General features: G+C 46.1%; 1 protein-coding gene across 2 annotated transcripts in view; it reads left to right on the top strand.

Moving 5' to 3' along the window:
* The window catches only part of C6H2orf76 (chromosome 6 C2orf76 homolog), a 58,648-nt gene that overhangs the window by 20,158 nt on the left and 13,794 nt on the right, over window positions 1-24,696 (top strand). Inside the window, exons 2-5 of one of the 2 annotated variants that reach the window (XR_003377070.1) lie at window positions 431-575; window positions 10,815-10,865; window positions 18,362-18,469; window positions 18,582-18,619. Coding sequence is in view for 1 of the 2 variants with exons in the window: in XM_026779917.1 (XP_026635718.1) it covers window positions 443-575; window positions 10,815-10,865 (184 nt within the window). In the remaining variant the exon portion in view is untranslated. The remainder of the gene's footprint in view (window positions 1-430; window positions 576-10,814; window positions 10,866-18,361; window positions 18,470-18,581; window positions 18,620-24,696) is intronic. The other variant, XM_026779917.1, reaches the window with a different exon arrangement.

The raw sequence follows: 24,696 nt of genomic DNA, 5'->3' as shown, positions 1-24,696 counted from the left end.
AAAAAAATTAGAAAAAAAGAAAAAAAATAGTCCACTGTCCCTATGTTTAATATCTTGCTTAAGACACAGAATGTTGCCAATTATTAAAGTCCCTGCCACTGACTAAGAAATAGCTTTTATTTGAATTTTATTTATTTTAATGTGTGTGTGTATGTGTAGCGTGTGTGCATGTGTGTTTGGGTGCACATGTGTGCATGTGGAGGAGGCCTGAGGTTGACAACGGATGTCTTCCTTAGTCAATCTCCACTTCATTTACTGAGGCCGGGCACCAGTATGGCTAGTCTTGCCAGCCGGATTGCCCCAGGAGTCTCTTGACTCCGATTTCCAAGCACTGGGATTGCAGAAGGCCCCCATACGTGCTCAGCTCGATCCGAAAGCTAGCTCTTCCTCAGCTGTGCCTTGATACAGTTTATCATGTGTCTTACCACAGGTTTCTCGCCACATGGCTGCCAAGGAAGCAACGGTCACAGTTCGCCTCATCCGTTCGTTTGAACATCGAAATTTCCGACCTGTAGTATATCATGGAGTTAATTTGGACCAAACTGTGAAGGAATTTATAATTTTTCTAAAGCAAGGTATGAGAAATAGAGGGGCTTTGTTTCATTTGTATTTTGACTACATATTAATAATAATCTTTGAAAAGTATGAAATTAGTTTGGGTCTAGTGATGCACACCTGTAATCCCAGCACTCAGGACGTAGAGCCAGGAGAATCATCCACACCCTAACTTGGTCCCACCTCTTAAATATAATTGGTTGACAAAGATTCCCCATCATACCCAAGCTTTGCCATCCCTCTTGAGTCTGGCCCATATGGGTAATGGCTTTGCCAGTTTTCCATGGACCAATTAGTCTTGGAATCCTTAAGAGGCCTTGCTTCTGTCAAATATTCAGGATTTCGCTCACTCCAGGCTTCCTCTGCATCTTGCACCTGTCTTCCAGAATTGGTGATCAGCGAGAAGACTGTCTTAAAGTAAGGTGGAAGGAGACTGAGGAAGACCTCCAGTGTTGACGTCTAGTCTCCACACACACACACATACACAAACATGTACTTACACACAGAGAAAGCCAAGTCTGCCTATAGTGAGTCTTTAATCTTTGGAGACTGAATGACATTGGAGTGAGATGTAGCTGACTATCATTTTACAGCACAGCGGAGCCTGCCCTGGGAGTGTGACTATGGCAGCAGGACGCTGAAGAAATCAGAGAAGACACTTCACATTTTCATATTTATTTACTGTGTGTGTGTCTGTATGCATGATGTGTGTGGTGGGAGGCTGCTTGTGCCAGAGAGTGGAAGCCAGAGGACAGTTTACAGGATCAGGGTCTCTCCTTCCACCACGAGGGGCTGGGGTTCGAACTCAGGTCGTCAGGCTTGGCAGCAGGTGCTTTTACCAGGTGAGCCATCTCTCTGGCTCGGAGATGGAAGTCTTGTGGTGGTCTCGTTTATCATTCTGGACGTGCAGAGGTAGAAGTGCAGCCCCGTCCTGGCGGCCTTATTGCTCTTCACTGCTGAAGTGTTCCACAGGCGTCGGTACAGCCTCTAGCAAATGCTTTGATTCTTTTAAGTGAAGCGAAATTGATATAGAGTACAGTTCATAGCTTTTAATATATAGTTGCATGATTTGTAACCTGTGTGTCTTTTTATTTTTACTGTTTTATTTTTCCATTTTCACATGCAAGCTTGTGTCTCTGTGCGTGTGTGTGTGTGTGTGTGTGTGTGTGTGTATGCAAATGTGATTAAGCCTGAGGTTGGTTTCAGAAATCATTCTCTGTTGCTCTCCCACCGTATTCATTGAGGTGCACAGTCTTTCAGTCAAACCCAGAGTTCACTGACAAGGCTGGTTTTGTTAGTCAGCTCTCTCTCTCTCTTTCTCTCTCTCTGCCTTCTGGGGTTGGATTTATAAACAACATCCATGCCCACTGTCTTACTTAGGGTTTCTAAGTAAGCAGGTTTTTACTGCTGTGAAAGACACCATGATCACAGCAACTCTTATAAAGGAAAACATTTAATTGGGGAAGGCTTACAGTTTCAGAGGTGTAGTCCATTATCAAGGAGCATGGCATCATGTAGGCAGACATGGTGCTGGAGAGGTAGCTGAGAGTTCTACATCATGATCCATAGGCAAAAGGAAGTGAACTGTCTCCCACACTGGGCGTAGCTTGAGCATATGAGACCTCAAAGCCTGCTCAACAGTGACATACTTCATCCAACAAGGCCATACCCCTAATAGTGCCACTCCCTGTAGTCCAACCATTCAGACACACGAGTCCATGGGGTTCATATCTATTCAAACCCCCACCCCCACCCACGGGGATCTTGGGATCTGAATTCTGGTCATCATATTTATGTGGCAAGTGTTTTACCCACTAAGTTATCTCCCAGCCTGTGTGTGTGTGCATGTGTATGAGGACTATGTGTGTCATGATAATGAAGGTTGCCAGGGTTACTTTTCAGGGACTCGAAAACCACTTTTGCTTAAAGCCCTCACTGTGCCCTTGGGTCTATGTAGGTGTCTGCTGGGTGACATTTCTGTATGCATGCTGTGTCTGTCCCTTTGCTGCCCTGCCTTTTGAGTCAGTTCGTGCAGATATGTCAATCACTTAATGTGTACTTAGGAGGTGGTAAATAATGACTGTCACTAAGCTCATCCAATCCTTCTTACCTCTTCAAACCAAAAGGTGTCAAGATAGGAGTGGCTGAGATTTTCCAGGTTTCAAGCAGGTGTGTCTAATCTGTGGCCCGAGGGCCGTGTATGCTCTAGGAATGAACCCAACACAAAACTATGAAGTTATTTAGGAAGCTGGATAAGTGGCTCAGTGGCCAAGAGTGCTCGCTGTTCCTGCAGAGGGCCTGGTTTGGTTCTTAGCACTGCAGCTCAGGAGATCTGAGGCTCTTTTGGCCTCTGTGGGTACTGCATACATGTGGTGCACACACAGACAAGGAGGTGCATGTACATACACAAATAATTTTAAAAACCTGACTAAAATTATATTTTTTCTACTCTTTTTTTTCAACTTGAACATCATAGATGACATATCTGTTGCAATGAGCACCATGGTGTCATGATTACATGTGTACTGACCACCGATTTCACAACCCCGTCCCATTCCACTCCATGGGAATGGGGCCTAGGGATGTCTAGCCACCATTCTTTCCTTACCTAAGCCCCTCTTCTTTCTCCTTGCCTCGCTTACACTGAGTTAAGATGTATTTTTTAAGGCCAGTGAGACGGCTTAATGGATAAAGCACTTGACGTCAATTCTGATGACCCAAGTTTGTCCCACATGGTGGAAGGAGGGTGCTAACTTCTACGGGTTGTGCTCTGGCCACCAAAAGTGCACCGTGGCATGTATGTCCTCACTGATACACAATAAATAAATAAAGTATAATTTTAAAAATTGGTGTGTTTTCCCAACGTATTGCCCTATTGTCTTTATGGTTTTATAGGCATCTTGAGTAAATATTTTTAAAGATTTTTTTAATTTCATTTGTGTGTGTATGTATATTTATATGTGTACCACATGTATGCAATGCTAACGCAGACCAGAAGAGGGCACCAGATTCTCTGGAATGGGGTGATGGGCAGATGTGAGCGCCCCACAGGTTCTGAGCCAAGCCTTGGTTTTCTGCAAGAGAATTAAGGACTCTTAGCTGCTGAGCCATCTCTCCATCTATGAGTAAGCTGTTTCATTGCTCTAACTACTCACCCTAATTCCTTGAGCTCTCTTTTGAGAGGTAGATGTGTGGGCTTGGTTTGGTGGCAGGTTTCCTTTCTGTGGTTATTTAAATTGTTTTGTGAAGTATCTTCTGACTGACACCTAGAATATAAAGTTTTGTTGCCATATTCTTTTTTGCTTTCAAGACATGGTTTCTCTGTGTTGCCCTGGCTGTTCTGAAGCTCACTCTGTAGACCAGGCTGGCTTTGAACTCGGAGATCCACCTGCCTTGCCTTCCAAGTGCTGGGATTAAAGGCATGTGCCACTAGATTTGTTGTTCTTAATTGTTAGGGGAATATTGATATTTCATACTAAAAGATAATGTTATAGGGAAGAAAACTAACTTTTCCTCACTCGTAAATTCTTTTAAAAACTTATGTATGATGTGTGCCTATGTGCAAGCATGCACCACACACACTCATGTGTCACACAGCACATATGGAGGTCGGGACAACTGCGTGTCATTCTTCACCTTCCATCTCATTTGAGACAGGTCTTTTGTTTCTTGTATCTGGCAATTCTCTGCCTTCCATTGGCCCGTGGTTGTGGGATTGCAGTCACTTACTACCATGCCTGCGCTGATGTGGTCTCTGGGGAATCAATCAAGTCTTCACACTCGCATGGCAAGGGCAAGCAAGTGCTTTACCCACTGAGCCATTTCCCCAGCTCCGGCATCGTAAGTTCTCAGTTGAAAGAGACAGGTGAACAAGAGAAAACCCAGCAGGAGCTTATGGCTAGGTGCACGCCATAAATGTGGGATCCCCAGGGATGAAAAAAAATCCCAGACAAGTGCCCAGACAAGGAAGAGGATTTGGATGCTCAGGGGTGGAATCTTCTGGACAGGGGAGTAGAGAAGACCTGGTTGCTGGTTGCGGTACAGTACACTCTAATGCCCCCTGCAGGCTGATGGGGGCACAACAGTTTTCTAAGGTCAGAGCCTGTTTGTAGGCTGCCTTAGGCAAACAGGGAAGGAGAGATCACTAGACATCAGCTTTTAGCTCCAAACAATCCTTGTGGCAGGTAGGCCTATATTGGGGTAACATGTTCTGGTCACCCTCAGTGCCAGTTACAGAGTAGCCTGCATTTGGAAAGTCATTCCTCAAATAAAAGAACATATTCAAAGTTTGAACTGCAAACAGTTCTACAGTTACTTTCAAATCATTTTCTCATTTTTATTACATCTTATTTATTTTCTCTCTGTGTGCACATATGTTCATGGGCATGATAACCTGCTTGTGCATGTGCACATGTGTGTACTGCAGTATGTGTACAGAGGAGGAAGTCAGACTCCCCCTGTATCATGTGGGTCCCAGAGATTAAACACAGGACGTCAGACTTGGTGGCAGGTGCTTCTACCTGCTGCTGAGCTGCCTCCCGGCCGTGTGCTCAAGGCTTCACGGATGCGAAGGACTCTGCTGTTGGCATCAGTGCAGCAAGGGCGTGGTGTTCTTGGTCAGGCAGAATAAGACCCTTTTGATGTCCTCGGGAGTAAGGTATGATTTTCAAGTTGCTATGGTGGTACAGGAAGTGGTTGTTTCCCAGTACCACAGAAGGATTCATTCACAGCGACTGTTGGTGACCATGGTCCCCAGCAGACCAGTGGTTCCTGTCACAGCTACACCCTCAGGCCTGCCACAGTAATGACGTGATCACTGCCCATTTCTCTTGAGTATGTGGGAAAGTTCGGCTGCTGTGGAAGTGAACTAGGGGTGCCGGGGGCGTTCCTTAGTTGGTGGAGTGCTGTCCTGGCATGCTCACAGCCCTACCTGGGTTCCATCCTAAACACCGCACACGCTGGGCATGGTGGCACATACTGGAATCCTAGTGCTCAGAGGTGGAGGCGGGAGAATCAGGAGCTCAAGGTCTTTCTGCGCTTCTTAGGGAGTTTGAGGCCAGCTTGTGTAACAGGAGACTTAGTAACAAAAACAAAACAAAACAGACCTGTTAGGGTATGGATTCTTTTGAGCTTGTGGACTCTGTGTCCAAGCCTGTCATCTGATTTGAGGTCCTGGAGAACTCTGAAAAGTTGATGGGACCACATGTTAAAAGCCAAAAGGTCCTGTTCCTGTCCTGTAAAAACCGACAGTCCCATAGCACCCGTGCCGCTGCAAGATGGTACGTGAGCTGGGAACTAAGGTGAAGACCTAAAAACACAGAGACAGACACACAAACAGACAGAGACGTGGACACAGGTCATCCTTGATACAAGAATGCCAATGCCCCCTTTATTGCGCTCAGGGGAAGCTTATATAGGAATCCTTAGCCACGCCCAGCTCTCAGGATCTTTCAGCTGTAGGTCTCCTTAATCTCATATTTTGATTATAGAACTACCATGATACCTTATGTAAGTGGCTGGTTTTCTAAAGCAGCATCATAAGAGTGCAGAAACCAATTATGTAGATGAGATGAGATTTCAAATAGTCTTTGATTTAGAAACATTTCGATATTTTCTGAGATTTCAAATCCTACTTTCTGAATGTTAGGTCATTCTCTGTGACGAACTGTGACGGCTTTGTCCAGCTTTCAGGTTCTGAAGATTTCTTTATGTCCCTTTACTCCTGGCAGTGTTGCTTTGTGAAGCAGCCTGCTCTCCCGAGGGGACACTGTAGCCTTACTGCTGTAAGATTCCCCCCCCCCGTGCATGTGTGTGCATGTCCATGTTGGTACGTGTTCATGTATGTATGTATATGGGGCTTGTGCCCTATGGATCCTCCTGGACCACCCTTGGTCCACTTCCTCAAGTGCCATCTACCTTGCTTTAACAAAAGGATTATTATTGTGTATGTGTGTGCACCGATATGAGTTTGTGTGCACCATGTGTGTGCAATTGCCTGTGGAGGCCAGAGAGAGCTGGACTGCCTGGAACTGGGATTACAGGCTGTTAGGAGCCACGTGGTGTGGGTGCTGGGAACCGAACCCTGGTCCTTTGCAAGAGCAGAATGCATTTTCAACCAGTGAGCCATCTCTCCATCTTCCTACCCTCTGTTTGTTTGTTGTTGTTTGTTTGAGATAGAGTCGCTCCTTGTATGACCTGGAGCTCACTGGCTAGGCTAGCCTGCCAGGGTCCTCCTGGCTCCACTTCCCCAATGCTGGGTCACAACCATGCACAGCCACACACCCCTCGTTACATGGATGCTTGTTATTGGACTTGGGAACTCAAGATTATGTGGCAAGAACTTTGCTGGCTGAGCCATCTCTCTAACCCCAACATTTCCTTTTTATCTTTTCATATCTCTTTGCATTTAATACCCCCAGTTTCCTCTCTTAACATTGTTCATTAGAACACTACATTGGCTACAGCTATGAACTGATGAACACATCAGCAATGACTAAGATTTATTCCTATTTCTTTTTTTGTTTGTTTGTTTTCTTGCTCAAGGTTTCCAGGCAGGATCCCACTTTATACTTCATTATCATGGTTTTGTTTTCTGACCTTATCTTATTATTGCTGTGTATAGTGTGTGTATGATGTGTGTGTGTGCATGTGTGCGTGTGCATGTGTGCGTGCATCTGTGTCGTGTCAAAGGACAAGCTTGTGGAGTCATTTCTCTTCTTTTGCCTGTACATGGGTCCCAGAGATCAAGCCCAGGTCATCCGGACTGTGGCAGGTGTGTTTTCTAGCCGGCCTCTTACCGGGTCCATGGTTGTCTGGTGTCTCAGGCTCCTCTTGACTGACAGCTACTCAGACTTGGCATGCTTCTGGAAGTCCTGAGGACTGGTTGGCCTATGGGAAGATTCTCTTTGGTTCGAGTTTGCTGGGAAGTCTCTATGAGGTGGGGTTCCAGCTTTGTGCGAGGCAGATCATGGAGACCCCTTCACCCTCCTCATGTCCTGTTGAGCACGTCTGATTTCCTCATGCGTTAGTGTGGACCCCACAGTGTGACACTTTGTCTCTGTAAAGTTGTGCTTTTCCCCCCTCTTTTCAGGCTGTACTTTTGGTTTCCCTTTCTGCTTTTTCCCCCCTATTTGAAATAGGGCCTCACTCACCCCAGTCTGTTCTCACAGTGGCTACGAAGCTGAGAATGGCCTTGAACATCCACTCCTCCTGCCTCCACCTCCTAACTTTTCAAATTACAGGCGTAGATCACTTCTCTTGTTCTGTGTTGTGCTAGACATCAAACCAAGAGCTTCATCCGGCCAGGCAAGCACTCCACCAGCTGAGTCCAGGCCGGCCCTGGGGCCCATGGTTCAGAAGTTCCTTCTGTGCACAGTCTACAGTTGGAGTGCAGGGAGTTACCCCTCCCAACCTGAGGATGGGCTCTCTGTATGTGTTAATAATTGTTGTAAGAGCAGAGGGCCACTTCCCAGCACCCGGCCGCCCAGCTAGTATTTACCCGAAATAATTACATGGAAACTGTATTCTTTTGAACACTGCCTGGCCCATTAGTTCCAGCCTCTTATTGGCTAGCTCTTACATATTGATCTAACCCATTTCTAATATTCTGTGTAGCACCACAAGGTGGCTTACCAGGAAAGATCTTAACCTGCATCTGTCTGGAGTGGGAGAATCATGGCTACTGCCTGACTCGGCTTCTTTCTCCCAGCATTCTGTTCTGTCTCCTCCGCCTACCTAATTTTCTGTCCTATCAAAGGGCCGAGGCAGTCTCTTTATTTAACCAATAAAATTAACACAAAAGACTCTCCCCCATCATTTCCCCTTTTTCTGTATGTAATAATGAGTTTATTTATATTTGTGTTTGTATTTATATTAACTTGCTTACATTGTTGTAGCCCTGGCGTTTGGTTTTCAGTTGATAGTCCTGGCATGTGTGCACATGTGTTCACGTACATGTATGTTAAGAATTTCATCTTTGGTACAAGATGTTCTAGCCCACAACCACCGGGCATCACTAATTGCCTCCTCAGAGCCTTGGTGCTCACAGTTGCCAGGCGAAGGGGTTTACGGTGTTTCTCCTTCTCAAGGGTTTCTGAGTGCCTGCCACATGCCACAGGTGACGTTTTAGATAACAACTACACATGAGAGAAGCAGACTGTGGTCTCTGCTCACGACTTGAGAAGACAGTCCATGGTGCCTTAATCTTCAGGATTTATGAATTAGCAGAGAATGGAGCCATTTTAGGTCAAGCAGCATGGCTATAGCAACATCCACGGAGCTGGTACCCACAGGGCTGTCAGTGGACTCGGCAGTGGAGCTGAGATACAAAGAAAGTGTGTTGGTCCCATCTCTCTGTGTCTCCACATACTGTAACATCAGAGCCAATTCTTCTCCTGATCACTCTCGGGGAGTTCACCCTCTGATTTGCCATCAGTGGCAAAACATTAAATACAGGGATTCCCCTTTCCTCCTCCCTCCCTCTCCTCACCTCCCTTCCTTCTAGCCTACATACTATCTGTCTTTTAGAAACTGCTTGGGGTTCTCAGCAGTCCTCATTGTCCGCTGTGTTCAGCGAGTCCGGTTTTTTTCTTTGTTTTTTTTTAAATATTTATTTATTTATTTATTTATTTATTTATTTATTTATTTATTTATTTATTATGTATACAATATTCTGTCTGTATGCCTGAAGGCCAGAAGAGGTCGCCAGACCTCTTTTACAGATGGTTGTGAGCCACCATGTGGTTGCTGGGAATTGAACTCAGGACCTTTGGAAGAGCAGGCAATGCTCTTAACCACTGAGCCATCTCTCCAGCCCCCAGCGAGTCCGGTTTTATCCCAGGCTTTTTCAGACCCAGGCCAGCTGGCCTTGGTGAGTTCCCAATAGAGCATCCCCATGTTCTCAGTGTGTGGGTGCACCCCTCGCGGTCCTGAGTTCCTTGCTCATACTCTCTCTCCTTCTGCTCCTGATTTGGACCTTGAGATTTCTCTCTGGTGCTCAAGAACAATGGCAATGGGTTTTTGATCCTACTGCACGTATTGGCTTTGTGGGAGCCTAGGCAGTTTGGATGCTCACCTTACTAGACCTGGATGGAGGTGGGTGGTCCTTGGACTTCCCACAGGGCAGGGAACCCTGATTGCTCTTTGGGCTGACGAGAGAGGGGGAGGGAAATGGGAGGCGGTGGCGGGGAAGAGGCAGAAATCTTTAATAAATAAATAAATTTAAAAAAATAAAATAAGTAAAAAAAAAAAGAAAGAAACTGCTTGGGGGACAGCTCAGTGGCTAAGGCCTCTTCTTGTTCTTCCAGAGGACACAAGTTTGGCTCCCAGTACCCATGTTGGGCAGTCACAACTGCCTAAAACTCCAGCTCCACAGAATCCAAGCCCCAGGCCTCTGAAGTCACCTACAGTCATGTGTGTTTACCCTCCCCCACATAATAAACATTAGTAAAAATAAATCTGGAGCCGGGCGGTGGTGGCGCACGCCTTTAATCCCAGCACGGGGGGAGGGGGGAGCAGAGGCAGGAGGATCTCTGTGAGTTCGCGGCCAGCCTGGTCTACAAAAGTTAGTTCCAGGACCGGAACCAAAAGCTACGGAGAAACCCTGTCTCAGAAAAAAATAAATAAATAAATCTGGAGAAAAGCAAGATCTCATGTAGCCCAGGCTAACTCAAACTTTTGTGTAATTAAAGATGACCTTGAACTTCTTATCCACTGCCTGCCCTAACTTCCCCAAGTCTAGGATTATAAATGTGTATCACCATGCCCAGTTTATGCAGTGCTGGCATGGAAACCCAGGACCTCATGGATGTACATGCGTGTTCAGATGCATATATAGGAGAGCACACACGTGTGAAGGCCTGAGGTCAGTGTCCAATGTCTGTCCTTGCTCATTCTCCACCTTCATTGTTTGGAAAGGTTTGTCACGGAAGCTGAAGCTCACTTACTGGGCTAGGATGATTGCTGGTCTCCAGGGTTTCCGTCCCCTGGGGCTAGGGATGCAGAAGTAAACCACCGTCCTCTGACATTTTCTGTGGGTCCTGGGGACCCAAGTCCAGATCCTCATGCTTGTGAAGCAGCTACTCTTTCTGACTGCGCCTTCTCACCCTTCCCAGCAATCGTTCTTCCAATAGTTTCTCTGACTTCTTGGATCAGTGGCTACCAGCTCAGCATCTCAGTGATGGTTTCCTTATATAAGGACTGAAAGACTTGGCGTCCTATCTGAATATTTTGTAATGAAAAATCATCATTCTTTCTTGCAGATGTCCCTTTGAGGACCAGCCTGCCTCCGCCACTCAGAAATTACAAATACGGTAACCAATTGTTCATACTATTTTAAAAGATACAGAATTATTTTTGTTGGCATGAGTTTAAATGTGGTGTTCAAATATTAACTTACTTTGGAGGGGCAGGAGGCATAGCTTAGTGAAGAATCTGCTTAGCATGGGCAAGACCCTGGTTGATCCCAGCACTAACATTTATGTGGTATCTACATACACTTTTGGACTGTTATGCATGTGTGAGCCACTTTTATTTTTATATCATTAATGTTTCCTTAACATATGAATCAGAGATGCTTTTGAGGGTCTTTGGCAGTATATATGTTATATATGTATACATACATCCATATATCAGTGTGGAAGTTCAGGAATTTAGGAGTCATAGCATGCTATGGAAGTCCATTGTAATTGTGTGGGGAGTAGCATGCTTGTGAGGAGTAGCATGCTTGGTAAAACTGTTTATAAATGAGGTTTCTTTGCCAGGTAATCAGAGGAAAACATGGCAGGGGACTAAGAATTTAAAGAAGTCATTTAGGGTTGTGGATGTGGCTCCATTATCAGATTTTACAGTTGCAGGAAGCCCTGGGTTTTGTTCCTGAGCCAAACAAAACTAAGTGTGTTGGTGCACACCTACAGTCCAGCGTGCTGGCGCACACCAGCAGTCCAGCAGTTGGGAGGTGAGACAGGAGAATCTGAAGTTGAAGATCATTCTCAACTACATATGGAGGTCAAGGCCAACCTGGGATGCCTCTGACCTTGTCTCAAAAGAAGCGGTTTAGCATTTGAAATGTCAGTGACTTGAACATGCTTGGGGCTTTTGTTTTTTTGATTTTTAGAGACAGGGTTTCTCTGTGTGATTGCCCTAGCTGTCCTAGAACTAACTCTGTGCACCAGGCTGGCCTCAAACTCAGAGATCCATTGCCTCTGCTTCTGAGTGCTGGTATTAAAGGCGTGCACCACCACTACCCAGCCAAACAGGTTTGTTTTACCTGCTGCAATTAGTGACCTGAATATCCAGGAAAGAAGCTGGGGGTGGAGCGCAGTTGTTTGGGTGCCTCCCTTGTATGCACAGAGCCCCCAGTGAGATCCCAAAGTGGGTGGCTCCAGAGCACCTGGGAGGCGGAGAAAGGATGATCTGAAGTTCAAAGTCATCCTCAGCTATAAAGCCAGCTGTCAAGGCCAGCCTGGGATACTTGAGACCCCATCATCTCACAAACAAATAAATAAATAGCTAAGGGCTGGTGAGATGACTCTGCAGGTAAAGGCACCTGCTGCCCTTCCTGACAACCTGAGTTCAGTCTCTGGGACCCACATGATGGAAAGAGAGAACTAAATCCACCAGTTGTCCTCTGCCGTGGCATGCATGTATGCACATCCATAAACACACAAATAAATGAAATACAATAAAGAGTGAAAATACAATCATAAAGCCAGAGGCTGCGAGCCACTGTCTGTTGTAGAGACCGTGCAGTCCCTCATCTCAGTAGAGGGCACTGAGCAGACTTGGATTTGAGACCCTGCTTGGAAGTTTCAATGCAGCTAATAAATATTTCTGCTAATTAGCACAGACATTTGAAAGTGTAAATTTTTTATCACCTTAAGTCATTTTCCGGAGTGCCTTTTCACTCCGTTCCCATCTGATAGGGCAACCAATGACCTACAATCTTTCGAAATCACAACCTACGTGTGCCTGCATTTTAATACCCGGCGTCTAATTGTGAGGTCGCAGAGGCAGCCAGGCAGGAGGCAGAGGCACTGAGTGGAAAGTACTTTGATTTATGAGACTTCAAGCATTTACATACTCAATACCGAAGCTGAGAAAGGAATAAAAAGCACGATTGAGGTAAATATGAAACTTCTCAATTGTGGCTTTCACAGCTTTTGAAGAAGAGTGCTTTGAATAGAATCTCGAAATCTTAAGCTTGAATCCACCTGCAAATTACATATAGTTTCCCTTTTTGCATATTGCGTGGGGGGGCATGTGTGCGATGTCAGTTCTTTTAGAAGATAACATTTAAAGCAAGGAAAGCAGAGCTGGGGAGATGTCGATGGCGCATTTGGTAAAGTGCTTGCTGGACAAGTATGAGGTCCCAAAAACCCTCATTAAACATGCTCATAACAATGGCACCTACTTATAGTCCCAGAGCTGGGGAGGTAGAGACGGGTGTGTTCTTAGGGCTTGCTGACCAGACCAGCCTAACGTAACCAGTGAGCTCTAGGCCGGTGAGAAATTCTATCTCAAAAATAAATAAGTAAGTAAATAGATAAATAAGTGACAGGGTGGATGGCTTCCAAGGAAGAATAGTTGAAATTGTTCTCTTTCTCTGGCCTCCTCTCTCTCTCTGTCTCTCTCTTTCACACACACACACACACACACACACACACACACACACACGCACACACACACACAATATAAACAAGATAGTGTAACCATCAGAGACTCTAGGTTTCTGAGTCTCATTGGGGTAGAAATATGTCGTCATCCAGATGACTCTGGTCTGGCTGAGAAACAGCCCGCTGCTTTGTCTCGCTTAGGAACGGCTTGGTGCCAGCTTCTCCTAGCATGGTTGTCCGGTGCTTGCCTGGCTCGTGCACAGACCTGTGCCCTGTGTGAGAGGAGTGGGGGGCAGCGTAGGTTTCCCTTCTGCTGCTGTTGTGTGAGGGGCCCGCTCCTACAGCCAGCAGTGTCTGCTTTCTGAGACCCTCCTCCTGTTGAATCGGCATCTACAGCTGTTGGTTCAGCCATTTGTCCCGGGGACACAACTGTCTTGCATTTGGACACACAGTCTAGAGCTGTAGATTGAGCCATTTGTCCCAGGGACTCAGCTACCATGGATCTGGACACAGCAATCATCCTGACTTCTGTATACTCTGCTAAGCCTTGTGTGTGGTCCCTTAGATTTTATTGTTTGTTTGTTCATTTGTCTGTTTTGAGACCAAGTCTCTCTGTAGCCCAGGCTGACCTGGAACTCTCTATGTAGACCAGGCTGGCCCCAAACAGAGATCTGCATGTCTGTGCTTCCTGAGTGCTGGGATTAAAGGTGTGCAGCACTGCACCCAGCTAGTCTGGTGTGTTTTTTGGTGCAGTATGAAATGCATGGGCTAGCATGTTAAATACTCTACAAATATACATCACTACTTTTAAAATTTTAAACATTTAGAACCCCATTTTCTGTTGTAGTGATCTATGTAAATGAATGTTTGCCTGTGTGTATATAAGTCTACCATGTGTAAACTCTGTCCACAGAAGCCAGAAGAGGGTGCCAGAACCCCATAACTGGGGTTATTGACAGTTGTGAGCCAGCACCTGTGTGCTGGAACCAAACCTGAATCCTCTGCAAGAGCAGCAGATGCTCTTAATGGCTGAGCCATCTTCACAGCCCCATTTGTATATGTTTTTAAAGGTTTATTTTTATTTACATGTGTCTCTGTGTGTGTGTTCCTGTGGAGGCCAGAGGAGAGCTTTGGATCTCCTGAAGTGAAGTCACAGGTGATAGTGAGCCACCCAGCCTGGGTTCCTCCAAAAGAGCCGTGCACACCCTCAAGCCTTCTCCCTAACCCTGGGATAATATGTTTATAAAATCTCACTTTTCAAGGAGTTTCTATTAAGGAAATATTTTTGTTAATAAAGTGGCTTGTGAGTTTTTTTTTAAAAAAAGAAATCAAAATAAGCATGTCTGCAACCCAGCACTTGGCGAGCTAGAAGCAGAAGGACCAGGAGTTCAAGACTAGCCATATAGCAAGTTCAAAACCAGCCCGGGCAACTTGAGACCCTGTTAAAAACAGACAAACAAAAATCAAAACCAGGCAAAATCAACAATCAAACAAACCATCCCAAAGTCAGAATGAGTGATGTTCTCACTGTAGAGGAAGTGACGTTTTTTCTTTACTTTCTTTGGTTTTGCCAATTTCAGTTGAAGAGAAAAGTCTGGGTGAAAATTTCAGCTCACAGTGTCTTTGTCCTGCTGAGAAAAGGTAGCTTCCCCTAGTGTAGGTTTGCTGAGCCTGCTGAGCATTTGCCTCACATGAGGGTCTGGAGGGGTTTCTCAGGAGTTAGAGAATTCCCAGCACGGACATGACTGCTCACAGCTATCCTTAACTCCAGTTCCCTGGGGATCTTCTTTCTCTCCTGTATGCTTGTGTATGTATTTGTAGGTGCACATATGTGTGGGGGAGTGTACATATATGCAAGTGTGTGTTGACATCTGGTATTTTCCTCTAGCACCATCTGCCTTGTTTATTTATTTGAGACAGGATCTCTCACTGAATCTGGAGCTCACTTACATGGCTGGACTTGGCTGGCCAGTGAACTCCGGGGCTCCACTGTTCTCCACCCCTGGGCTGGGATTACAGATGTGTGCCACAAAACCTGTCTTTTTGACGTGGCTTCTGGGGATGGGCCTCAGGTTCTCTTGCTTGGACAGCCAGCTCTTTACTCTCTCCAACCTGACCGTTGAAGATAGTGAATCATTCTCAGTGTAAGAGTGTGGTGGTTTAAAAGAAAATGGCCCCCAAAGGGTGGCACTATTAGGAGGCGTGGCCTTGTTAGAGGAAGTGTGTCACTGGGAGCAGCCTTTGAGGTTTCCTGTGCTTGGAATACCACCCAGTGAGTCAGTCGACTTCCTGTTGCCTGCAAGATGTAGGACTGTCAGCTGTTCCTCCAGTACCAAGTGAGCCACCCCAGTTAAATGTTTTCATTTATAAGGGTTGCCGTAGTCATGGTGTCTCTTCATAGCAATAAAACCTAACTAAGACAATGAGTGTCTATGTGCACCATGTCCCAGCTTGGTGCCTGAGATAGGCAGAAGAGCCACAAGTGTCCTTGTACTGTGCCATTCTCCACTGAGTGACAGACTTTATGATGACCTAGCTACGCTGAGGTGTGCTATAGATCCCGCTTTTCAGACAGATTCTCTTTCACAGTGTACCTAGTAGAATGGAATTTAGTGTTACAGATTCTTTATTACAGCATAGCCAGTAGAACAGAACTTAGTGTACTGTTGAGAGCTTCTTCAGATAGAGCTATATACTGTGATCATAATACAGTAATTAAATGGTTTAGAAAGTGAAGTAGAGAATCAGAAACTTTTAGAATTCAAGTATGCAGAATACTTGTGTCTGCTGTATAACTAGGGACTGATTGTCTTCGAGTTAGAGGGGTGGGTGCATGTTTTTAAATGTAAGAGCTTATATGCACGGTGGTTCCGGATGGGGAGTAATAACGGTGGAAGAAGCACTCCAGCAGGTACCTGCTCAGGAAGAGATCACGTCTTCAACCACATGCAGATAGCAGAGAATTCAGAGTTTGAGGTTCATCAAGTGGAGAGAAATAGTCTGTGGCAAAAGTTCAGTATGGCCTGGTTTCAGCACAAGTAGCTACAGAGTGGAGCTGGGTTCAGATGGAGTAGGCTCTGGGTAAAGTGTTTGTCTCACAGGCCTATCTGTCTGAGTTTGACCCCCAGCACCCACATAATAAGGTGAACATGGTGGCACACATCTGAAATGCTAATGCTGGCAAGGCAGAAATGTGAAGATCTGAGCGGATTATATGAATTCCAGGTTCTGTAGGGGAAAAGGAGTGAGGAAAAACACCCTGAGCTTAACTTGACCCCGGGACCAAGTCTTGAAACCCTACCAGTCCCTGAGCTTGCCCTAGAGTCAGGCTACAGAATCCTGCATATCCACCATATCCCCCACCCCCAGCATGGAATCCCACCAATCCCTGAGATCCCTGAGGATGAAATCCCACCAATCCCAAGCCACTCTGGGAAAGCTCCTCTCCGCCCCTCTCCAAGAAAGCCTATCTAAACTCTGTACTTTGCTTCATTTGCTGCTGCTTCTCCCACTAAAGGCAACCACCCTCCTGGACTTTTCCCTCCCAATAAATTTTGAGCGAGGTTTGTTGTATGGTATGATACTTTTGCCTGAGAGAGCCCAGCTGTATCAGAAATGTATGCAGAACATTTTTTAAACTTTCTCTGGAGTTGAAGTGGCGCAGAATTGTAACACTTTTGTTGGGAAAATTTTCGCCTAGCCAAGCCCAGCTGTATGACTTCTCTGGCTCTGAGCAGAGCTGTAAAAACTTCACTGGGGACGCCCAACCCCTCACCCGCTGGAGCAGGGTTGTTACATTTGCACTGAGGAAACCTTACTGCAAAACTTACATTGACTTTGTGGTATTCCTTGGCTCCCGACTGCCAAAATACCTTTCCATCTGAGCTCCAACACAGAGAAAGACTGTCTCTAAATACTGGGTGGAGAGCAATAGGGAAAGACACCTGACATCAACCTCTGACCTCCTTGTTCATGCATGTACAACATGCATGCTATTTACAAGCATGTGCATGCACTCATACACACATGTGAATGTATACATGCACATGCTTGTGCACACATACTGATATGTGCATACATGCATGTATAAATATATGTACCCATACACACATACATACCTTACACACACATGTACACACAAAAAGAATAACAGATATTGGTGGTCTTTGGGCATTGACAAACTCTGAAGGTAACAGCACTTTTCCAGCCCAGTTATTTGACCTGCAGGCCTTATAACTGCCTCAAGAGAATAGTGATTTTTTTTAGCCATTTTTCATTTATATATATATTTTTTAAGACAGGGTCCCACCATGCAGCCTTGACCAGAACTTGCTCCTAGATCAAACTGGCTGGGAACTCATAGAGATCTGTCTGTCTCTGTCTCCTGAATGCAGAGATTAAAGATGTATACCACCATCCCTTGTTGAAGGCCAGCTTTGACAAAACTCAAAAGGTCCAGGGTAGGAGCACGAGAATTAGAATTATTAAGCAAAAGGAACAGAGATATAAGAGGAATAAGAGACAAACAGAGCAGCATAGGAAGGGACATTCCGCCTCGTTTATCTTCCACACGCTTACATATTTCACTCTGAGAGGGGAGAGGGAGGTGACAGACTTCCTTAACGTGATATAAGGAATGGACTTGAATTCTCCAGCTTTTGGTTCAAGTGGAGCGGATCCATCTCTATACCTGAAATACTAATTAACCACACCCTAGGTCAGTCAGAATCTCTCGTTTGTAGCCACACCTGTTGTCAACAACTTTGAGAGAGGAAAAATAAGCTCGGACTCTTGGCTTCCATTCAGGTGGAACAGGCTCACAACTCTGGGCACTCACGATGCCCGGCTGTCACTTGTGTCTTCATTTTATATATATATTATATATAGTTTACTCTTAGCTTTTCGTGACTCTAGAGCTTGGAACCTTCATGGGCACGCCTGACCCACAGGCCTCGTGAAGCCAGTACGAAAGTGACCCTTACTTAAAACATTATGAAGTGTTCTGTGATTTGTTTTTGGTAATTCAGGGCTTCTTGATTTTGAACTTTGTAGATGACAATTTCATATCAATGTCAAAAGGTTATCGATTTAAAGTATCTTTGTGTATCTCTCTCCCTCCCTCTGCCTCTTTCTCCCTCTCTTTTCCTTTCCCTCCTCTCCCATTTCTCCCCGTGGTCCCCCCTTCTTCCTTCCAGGATCTGCATATGTGAGCAGTCCACCACGGAGCTCCACTTCTGACCTCCTATACTTTGCATAATTTGCTAAAGTGCATTTTCTTTTAAAGTAGGACAGATTTTAAGTAGGTATGTTTGTAAAGAAAGGCTTTCAGTTTTTCCAGTTTCTGAATCTAATAATTACAACAGAGGTTTTAGATAAATCTGTGTGAACAAAGAACTCATTTGTTTTTTCTTTCAGATACACTAAAGATTCTTCATCAAGCTCACAAAGCAAAGGTGTGTCATGGATGAGCATCCGATGGGTGGGGCATCTGATGGGTGGCGCTTATGGTGGGCGGGGTTTCTGGTGGTGGGGTTTCTGATTGGTGGGCATATGATGGGCAGAGTTTCTGATGGGTGGGGCATCTGATGGGCGGAGTTCCTGATGGGTGGGGCATCCAATGGGTGGGGTTTCTGATGGGTGGTGTTTCTGATGGACAGGGCATCTGATGGGTGGGGTCTCTGGTGGGCGGGGTCTCTGGTAGGTGGGGTTTCTGCTATACCAGCTTCACCAGTGTTGCTAGAAGCTGGAGTAAGCAAATAGACATGTGTGTCTAAAATCTCTCCTATTCTAGGAATTAGTTTTGGGAGGTGGCTCAGTCAATAGTGTTTACCTTACAGGAATGGGGACTGAGTTTGTTTCCCCAGTGCCCAGGTGAAAGCCAGATACCATGGTGTACACCTGTAATCCCAGCACTGGGAAGGTGGAGACAGAAGGGTCCCTTGATCCAGGTTAGCCTAGCTGAATTGGTGAGCTCCAGGTTCAGGAAGACAATGTCGCAGAGACCAAGGTGAACCAGCATTTTGCGTGTGGACTGTGACCTGCTGTCTTGAAGGTTGGCTTTAATTACCAAGCTTCCACCGTGGTGGCTGGTGGAGACCTGGTCAAGGCACGGTGATCTGTGTGCAGGCCGAGCAGCACCACGTACAGTGCCAAGGCCCAGACTGGCCTGGGTCACAGGTTTGACATCATGGATACCAAGTGTGCTTTGCCCTCGAGTGTGTGAGTGTGGGAGTGGTGGAAGGAGACTTTTGTAGGTCCATGAGGACATGGCGGCTCTTGAGAAGGGTAGTTCTGCTGAAGTGGATAAGCAGAAAGAACAGGACACCGCTTCTCCCTCTGTTTCATACTGCTGCCAGCCAGAGCCCCCAGCTTCAGCTCCAGCCGTAGCTCCTGGCATCAGTCTGACCAGGTCTGTCTTTTCTATGTGGACCTGAGGCGTCTCCATGAAGTCTCAAAGAAAGAAACGACAGCAACAGGAATAGCAGAGAGCAACTGAAGACATAGCTGATATGGACATCTGGCATTTACATGCACACATACAAATACATGTGTGTTCACATACCCCACACACATACAAAAGCCAACTCAGGGCCAGCAAGCTTGTTCAGGGTAAGGCACCTGTTGCCAAGCCTGACTACCGGAATTCAATCCCTGGGACCTACATGGTGGAAGTTGTCCTTTGACCGCTGCTGTGGGATGCACACCCACACATCATACACACAATAAATAAAATGTAATATAAAGGTTTAAAAAGCTAAGTCATGCGTACTTGCTACTAACATATCTTTAAAATAAAGTGTGAACTAGCCAGACATGGTGGCGCACGCCTTTAATCCCAGCACTTGGGAGGCACAGGCAAAGGGATCTCAGTGAGTTCAAGGCCAGCCTGTAGCAAACTTTCTCGTCAGACTTTCTTTGGGACTGCCAGCTCCCCAATCATGACACAGATTATAAAATTATAGTTACTATAAAATTATAATTATAAAAGCTTGGCCTTTAGGCGTATTCCCACCTAACTCCATAACTTAAGTTACCATGTTCCTGTTCATCTACCTTCTGCCGCGTGACTGTACACCTCCCTTCCACTCTGTCCGTCTACTCTTGTGTCTTGCCAGGTTCTTGAGTGCCTAGATTGATCCAGAGCTCCTCTCTGTTCCTGGAAGTCCCGCCTAGTCTCTCCCACCTCGCTGTCTCCATTCAGCTCTTTATTAAACCAATCAGAAGGCACCATAGGCAGAGGCACATCTTCACTGTTAACAGAAAGATCGTCCCACAACACCAGCCTCGTGTGCAAAGCAAGTTCTAGGACAGCTGGGTGCATATAGAGAGACCTGTTCCCAACAAAACAGAACAAAATTTAAAAACAAAAAACAAAAAAAAAATGTGTGTGTGTGGGGGGGAACTCCCACACATTTATACAGAATAGGCACAGGATATGCTAAAGACCCAGCTTGTGTAAAGAATCTGCTTGGCATCTGGAAACTGAATCTCTTTCTAATTCTGTAGCAGAAACAAAGGCCCAGAAGCGAACGCTGGTGCTCTGTGTATGGGCACAGGCCACAAGAGCCCTGGTGGGTACTTCCACAGAGGCACAGCCCACACTTCCAAGGTGTCCCTGACCTTAAGAGAGCTGCGTGTTTATGTGTTCTGTGTTTTCATTCATATGCTCTTGAATACATGTGAGGTTTGGATGATGCTGCCGCCAAAGGTGTCCTTCTCACACAAGATGTGAGTGTCTTTTCTCCCAAGCCTCTGTGGCCTTCCATAGACTCCTCATTGAAAATGTCAGCTCACTCTTACGTAACTGCTCAAGGATAAGGGACACACTTGTGTGGTATATGTGTGTTTGTATGTACCTGTGCATCTGTACGTGTGTATGGAGACAGGTGTGCTCATGCTTGTAAAGACCAGGGGTCAACACTGAATGACTTCCTCAGTTGCTCTCCACTTTTTATTGTTTTTTTTTTTAGTCAGGGTCTCCCTATGTAGGTCTGCATGGCCTGGAACTCACTGTGCTATGCAGACCAGGCTGGTCTCAAACTCACTGAGATCTGCCAGCCTGTGCCTTGAGAGTGCTGGGATTTAAGGCATATACCACCATGCCTGGCTTCCACCTTATCTTTTAGACAGGATCTCACATTGAACCTGGGTCTTATTGTTTAGTACCCTGGCTGGCTTAACCCCATCTTTTCTCCACGTTGCCAACACCGGGATTGCACCCTCATGGCCAGCTTTGGAACTCAGGTGCTCACACTGTGTGGCAGACACTTTACTGACTGTACGACGTCCCAGCCCTGAGGGGTTATACCTTTTTATTCATGTCTCTTCATATCTTACCACCTAGTGTAATGTCTCAGTCATAGGAATTGTTATAATTTTTAAAATCTTTATTGCATTGTATTTATTTATTACGTGTGTGTGTGTACATGCTGTGGTGCATGTATAAAGGTCAGAGGGCAACTCCCAAGAGTCTGTTCTCTCCTCCTGCCGTGTTGGTTACAAGATCTAGGTCTTCAGGCTGGGCCTCAGGTGCCTTTACTCCTGAGCCGTCTCACTGGCTCTCCCTAACAAGTTTTGAGTGAACTATTTATTGATGAATTGATTTCTTTTTATTCTTGTTTCAAGTCCTTGGCATAGTTGTGTAAACTCGAGCTTTCAGATGAATGTGTGTCACAGGCGACACAGAGCAAGTGGCTGAGAGTGTCAGTCGGCTTCAGGTTAGGGACTTAGTGACATTTATTGCGTATGAAAATTTGACAGTGTCTTAAAATATTGGGCTGACACATTGAAGTCTGAGGATGCAGTGCAGCACCTGCTCTTTTATGGGTACCAGGATGCTCCACCACCACAGTCTGCCCACAGGCTTCGTCCGTGGGGTGTTTTCATTCTGATTTCTAAACAGTAGGGAAGACAAGGTTTTATGTTTTATTAGTTACATTTCTCTCTGCTGGGGCAGAATATCTGACAACAGTGGCTTAAGAGAGAGAGTTATTTATTTCTTTATTGTCTTATATCCTGTGTTTTAGGACATAATCCTAAATGGAGGGGAAGCATGGCATTTATAATAAGCAGAGCCACGGATGCTGGAACTCAGCACCCCCATGTGCACATGTGCATGTGCATGTGTGTATGTGTATGTACAGTGTCCGGCAGAGGGTGTTGGGTCTCCTGCTCTGTCCCTCTGCACCACACTCCCCTGACACAAGATCTCTCACCAAGCCTAGAATTCGACTGGCAGCCAGTAAGCCCCAGCAACTCCTGTCTACCCTCCATATAGCGATGAAGTCACAGGCACCCTCTGCTTTTTGAAGGCACTGGGGATTTGAACTTGAGTCCTAATGCTTGCACAGAACATGCTCTTACTCAGTGAGCCATCTCTCCTGCCCTACAGCCATATTTTTAAGAGAGAAAAAAATGTAAGACTTTGGAAGACAGCACATGTTACATTTGCGTTTGCACATCTATCTCCACATGTGTGACATGCATGTGACATGCATTGACGGTATCAGGAGACACACATGGCCAGGTGCAGTTTCTGCAGAGGACAGGTCAGTAGCTGGGGCATAGGGGTAGGAGATTTTGCAATTTTCATTCTCTATGTTCTTGGAGAATTTTGTATTTCGATTCTGTGTTCTAAAAGAACTTTTAAAGAAAGCATTGAATTTTTTTTTCAGTGATTGTACTCTGGAGTTCAAGGCCCTCGTCGGTACTGAGGGAAGTTCACGATCCATGGCTTCTGTTGGGAAGTGGGGAAGCCTTTCTGTTGAGTCTGTCTCACGTATATTCTAGAAACAGGGCAGGCGGGGCTTGGGCAGTGCTTTCAGCAGAAAAGTGTTTGCCTGGCAAGCATGAGGACCGGGACTCAGGTCCCCGGAACTCGCGTAAAAAGCTAGGTATGGTGACAAGCACTATTGTCAGCCCTGGGGAGGCAGAATAGGCAGCTCCCCAGGGCTCGTGCCAGCTAGTCCAACTAATCAGTGAGTTCTAGGGTCAGTGAAAGACCTTGTCTTGGGGTTTCTAGTGCTGTGAAGAGACACCATGACCACGGCCATTCTCAGTCCATTGTCATCGTGGTGGGACGTGGCATGGTGCAGTGCAGGCAGACATGGTGCTGGCGAGGAAGTGAACTGAGCACAAGCCCGCTCCCACAGTGACACACTTCCTCCAACAAGGCAGCACCCACTCCAGCAAAGCCACACCTCCTGATAGTGCCACTCCCATCTGGGGGCTATTTTCTTTCGAACTACCAGAGACCCTGTTGTAAAACGTACAGTGGAGTGGAGATTGAGCGAGCCACCCAGGACTGACTCCTGGCCTCCATCACACACGTACCCATGCACTCACATGCACACACAGACGTGGAACTAGAATCGACTACTAAACAGCTGAATTCTGATTGGCTGTGGGACTGTGTGCCCCATCTGCAGAAACTTCCAGGTGTTAGTCAGGGGAGACAACAACCCCAGATTGTCTCCAGTGATGTCCATCCAGATTTGCAGATATCTCTGGAGAACAGAATTCACCACCTCTCCAAATCACTTAGAAATACACCAGCAAATGAGACACAGTCTGAAATCCTTGTCAGCTTGGGCATGGTTTTTATATGTGTGCCCTTGGGGCCACTTAAGGCCACTGTCGCTTCTCTCAGATGTCACATTCCGTCTCTGATGAGCCACATGCCCCGGGCCTGCATTTTCGCAATTCTTCGCAGGTTCTTGCAACATGGTGACAGCAGACATAGAGGGTGCACTCAGTACTGAGGGTCTGGATGGGCCATCGCACATCCTCCTTAAGGCCAGGAAGGGCGAAGCTGCACTCACCTCCCCCGCTGTAGCTGCAAGGTAACTGAAGCTTGGAGAAGTTTTCAGTGTCAAGTGCACAAAGCCGGGCACCCAGGCAACCCGTGTTAGAATCCCAGCTTGTTCCCAAAGCCTGCTTGTAGCACTGTCTGCAGTGTAGCTTACAGGGCTGGCACTTAGTAGGTCTATATTCTGCATACTCTCTGTTGTCTCCTTCCCACAGGAGAATGTCACATGACTTAGATTAGTGTGTGTGTGTGTGTGTGTGTGTGTGTGTGTGTGGTGTGCATGTTCATGGGTGTGTACACATGTTCATGCTGGGTGCGTGCAATATGGAAGCCAGAAGTTGATGTTGGATGTCTACCTCTATTGTTGTCCACTTTACTTTTTAAACTATTTCTTTTTTTGTTATTTGTGTGTGTCCGTGTGAGCGTGTGGGAGGGTGGCTGTAGAGTCCAGAAGAGTCTTGGATCCTTTGGAGCTAGAGTTACTGCTTTTGTGAGCTGCCTGACGTGGCGCTGGGATCTAAACTCCAGTCTTCATGATAGCGCAGCAAGCTCTAACTCCTGGACCGTCTCTCCAGCCCCATCCGCATTCCTTCTTTTTTTTATATTTATTTATTGATTATGTATGCAGTATTCTGTCTGTGTGTATATCTGCAGGCCAGAAGAGGGCACCAGACCTCATTACAGATGGTTGTGAGCCACCATGTGGTTGCTGGGAATTGAACT

This window comes from Microtus ochrogaster, chromosome 6 (assembly GCF_000317375.1).
Source record: "Microtus ochrogaster isolate Prairie Vole_2 chromosome 6, MicOch1.0, whole genome shotgun sequence".
Taxonomy (NCBI): Eukaryota; Metazoa; Chordata; class Mammalia; order Rodentia; family Cricetidae; genus Microtus; species Microtus ochrogaster.
The sequence above is the reverse complement of the archived record's forward strand: the minus strand, read 5'-3'. Positions and strand labels throughout refer to the sequence as shown.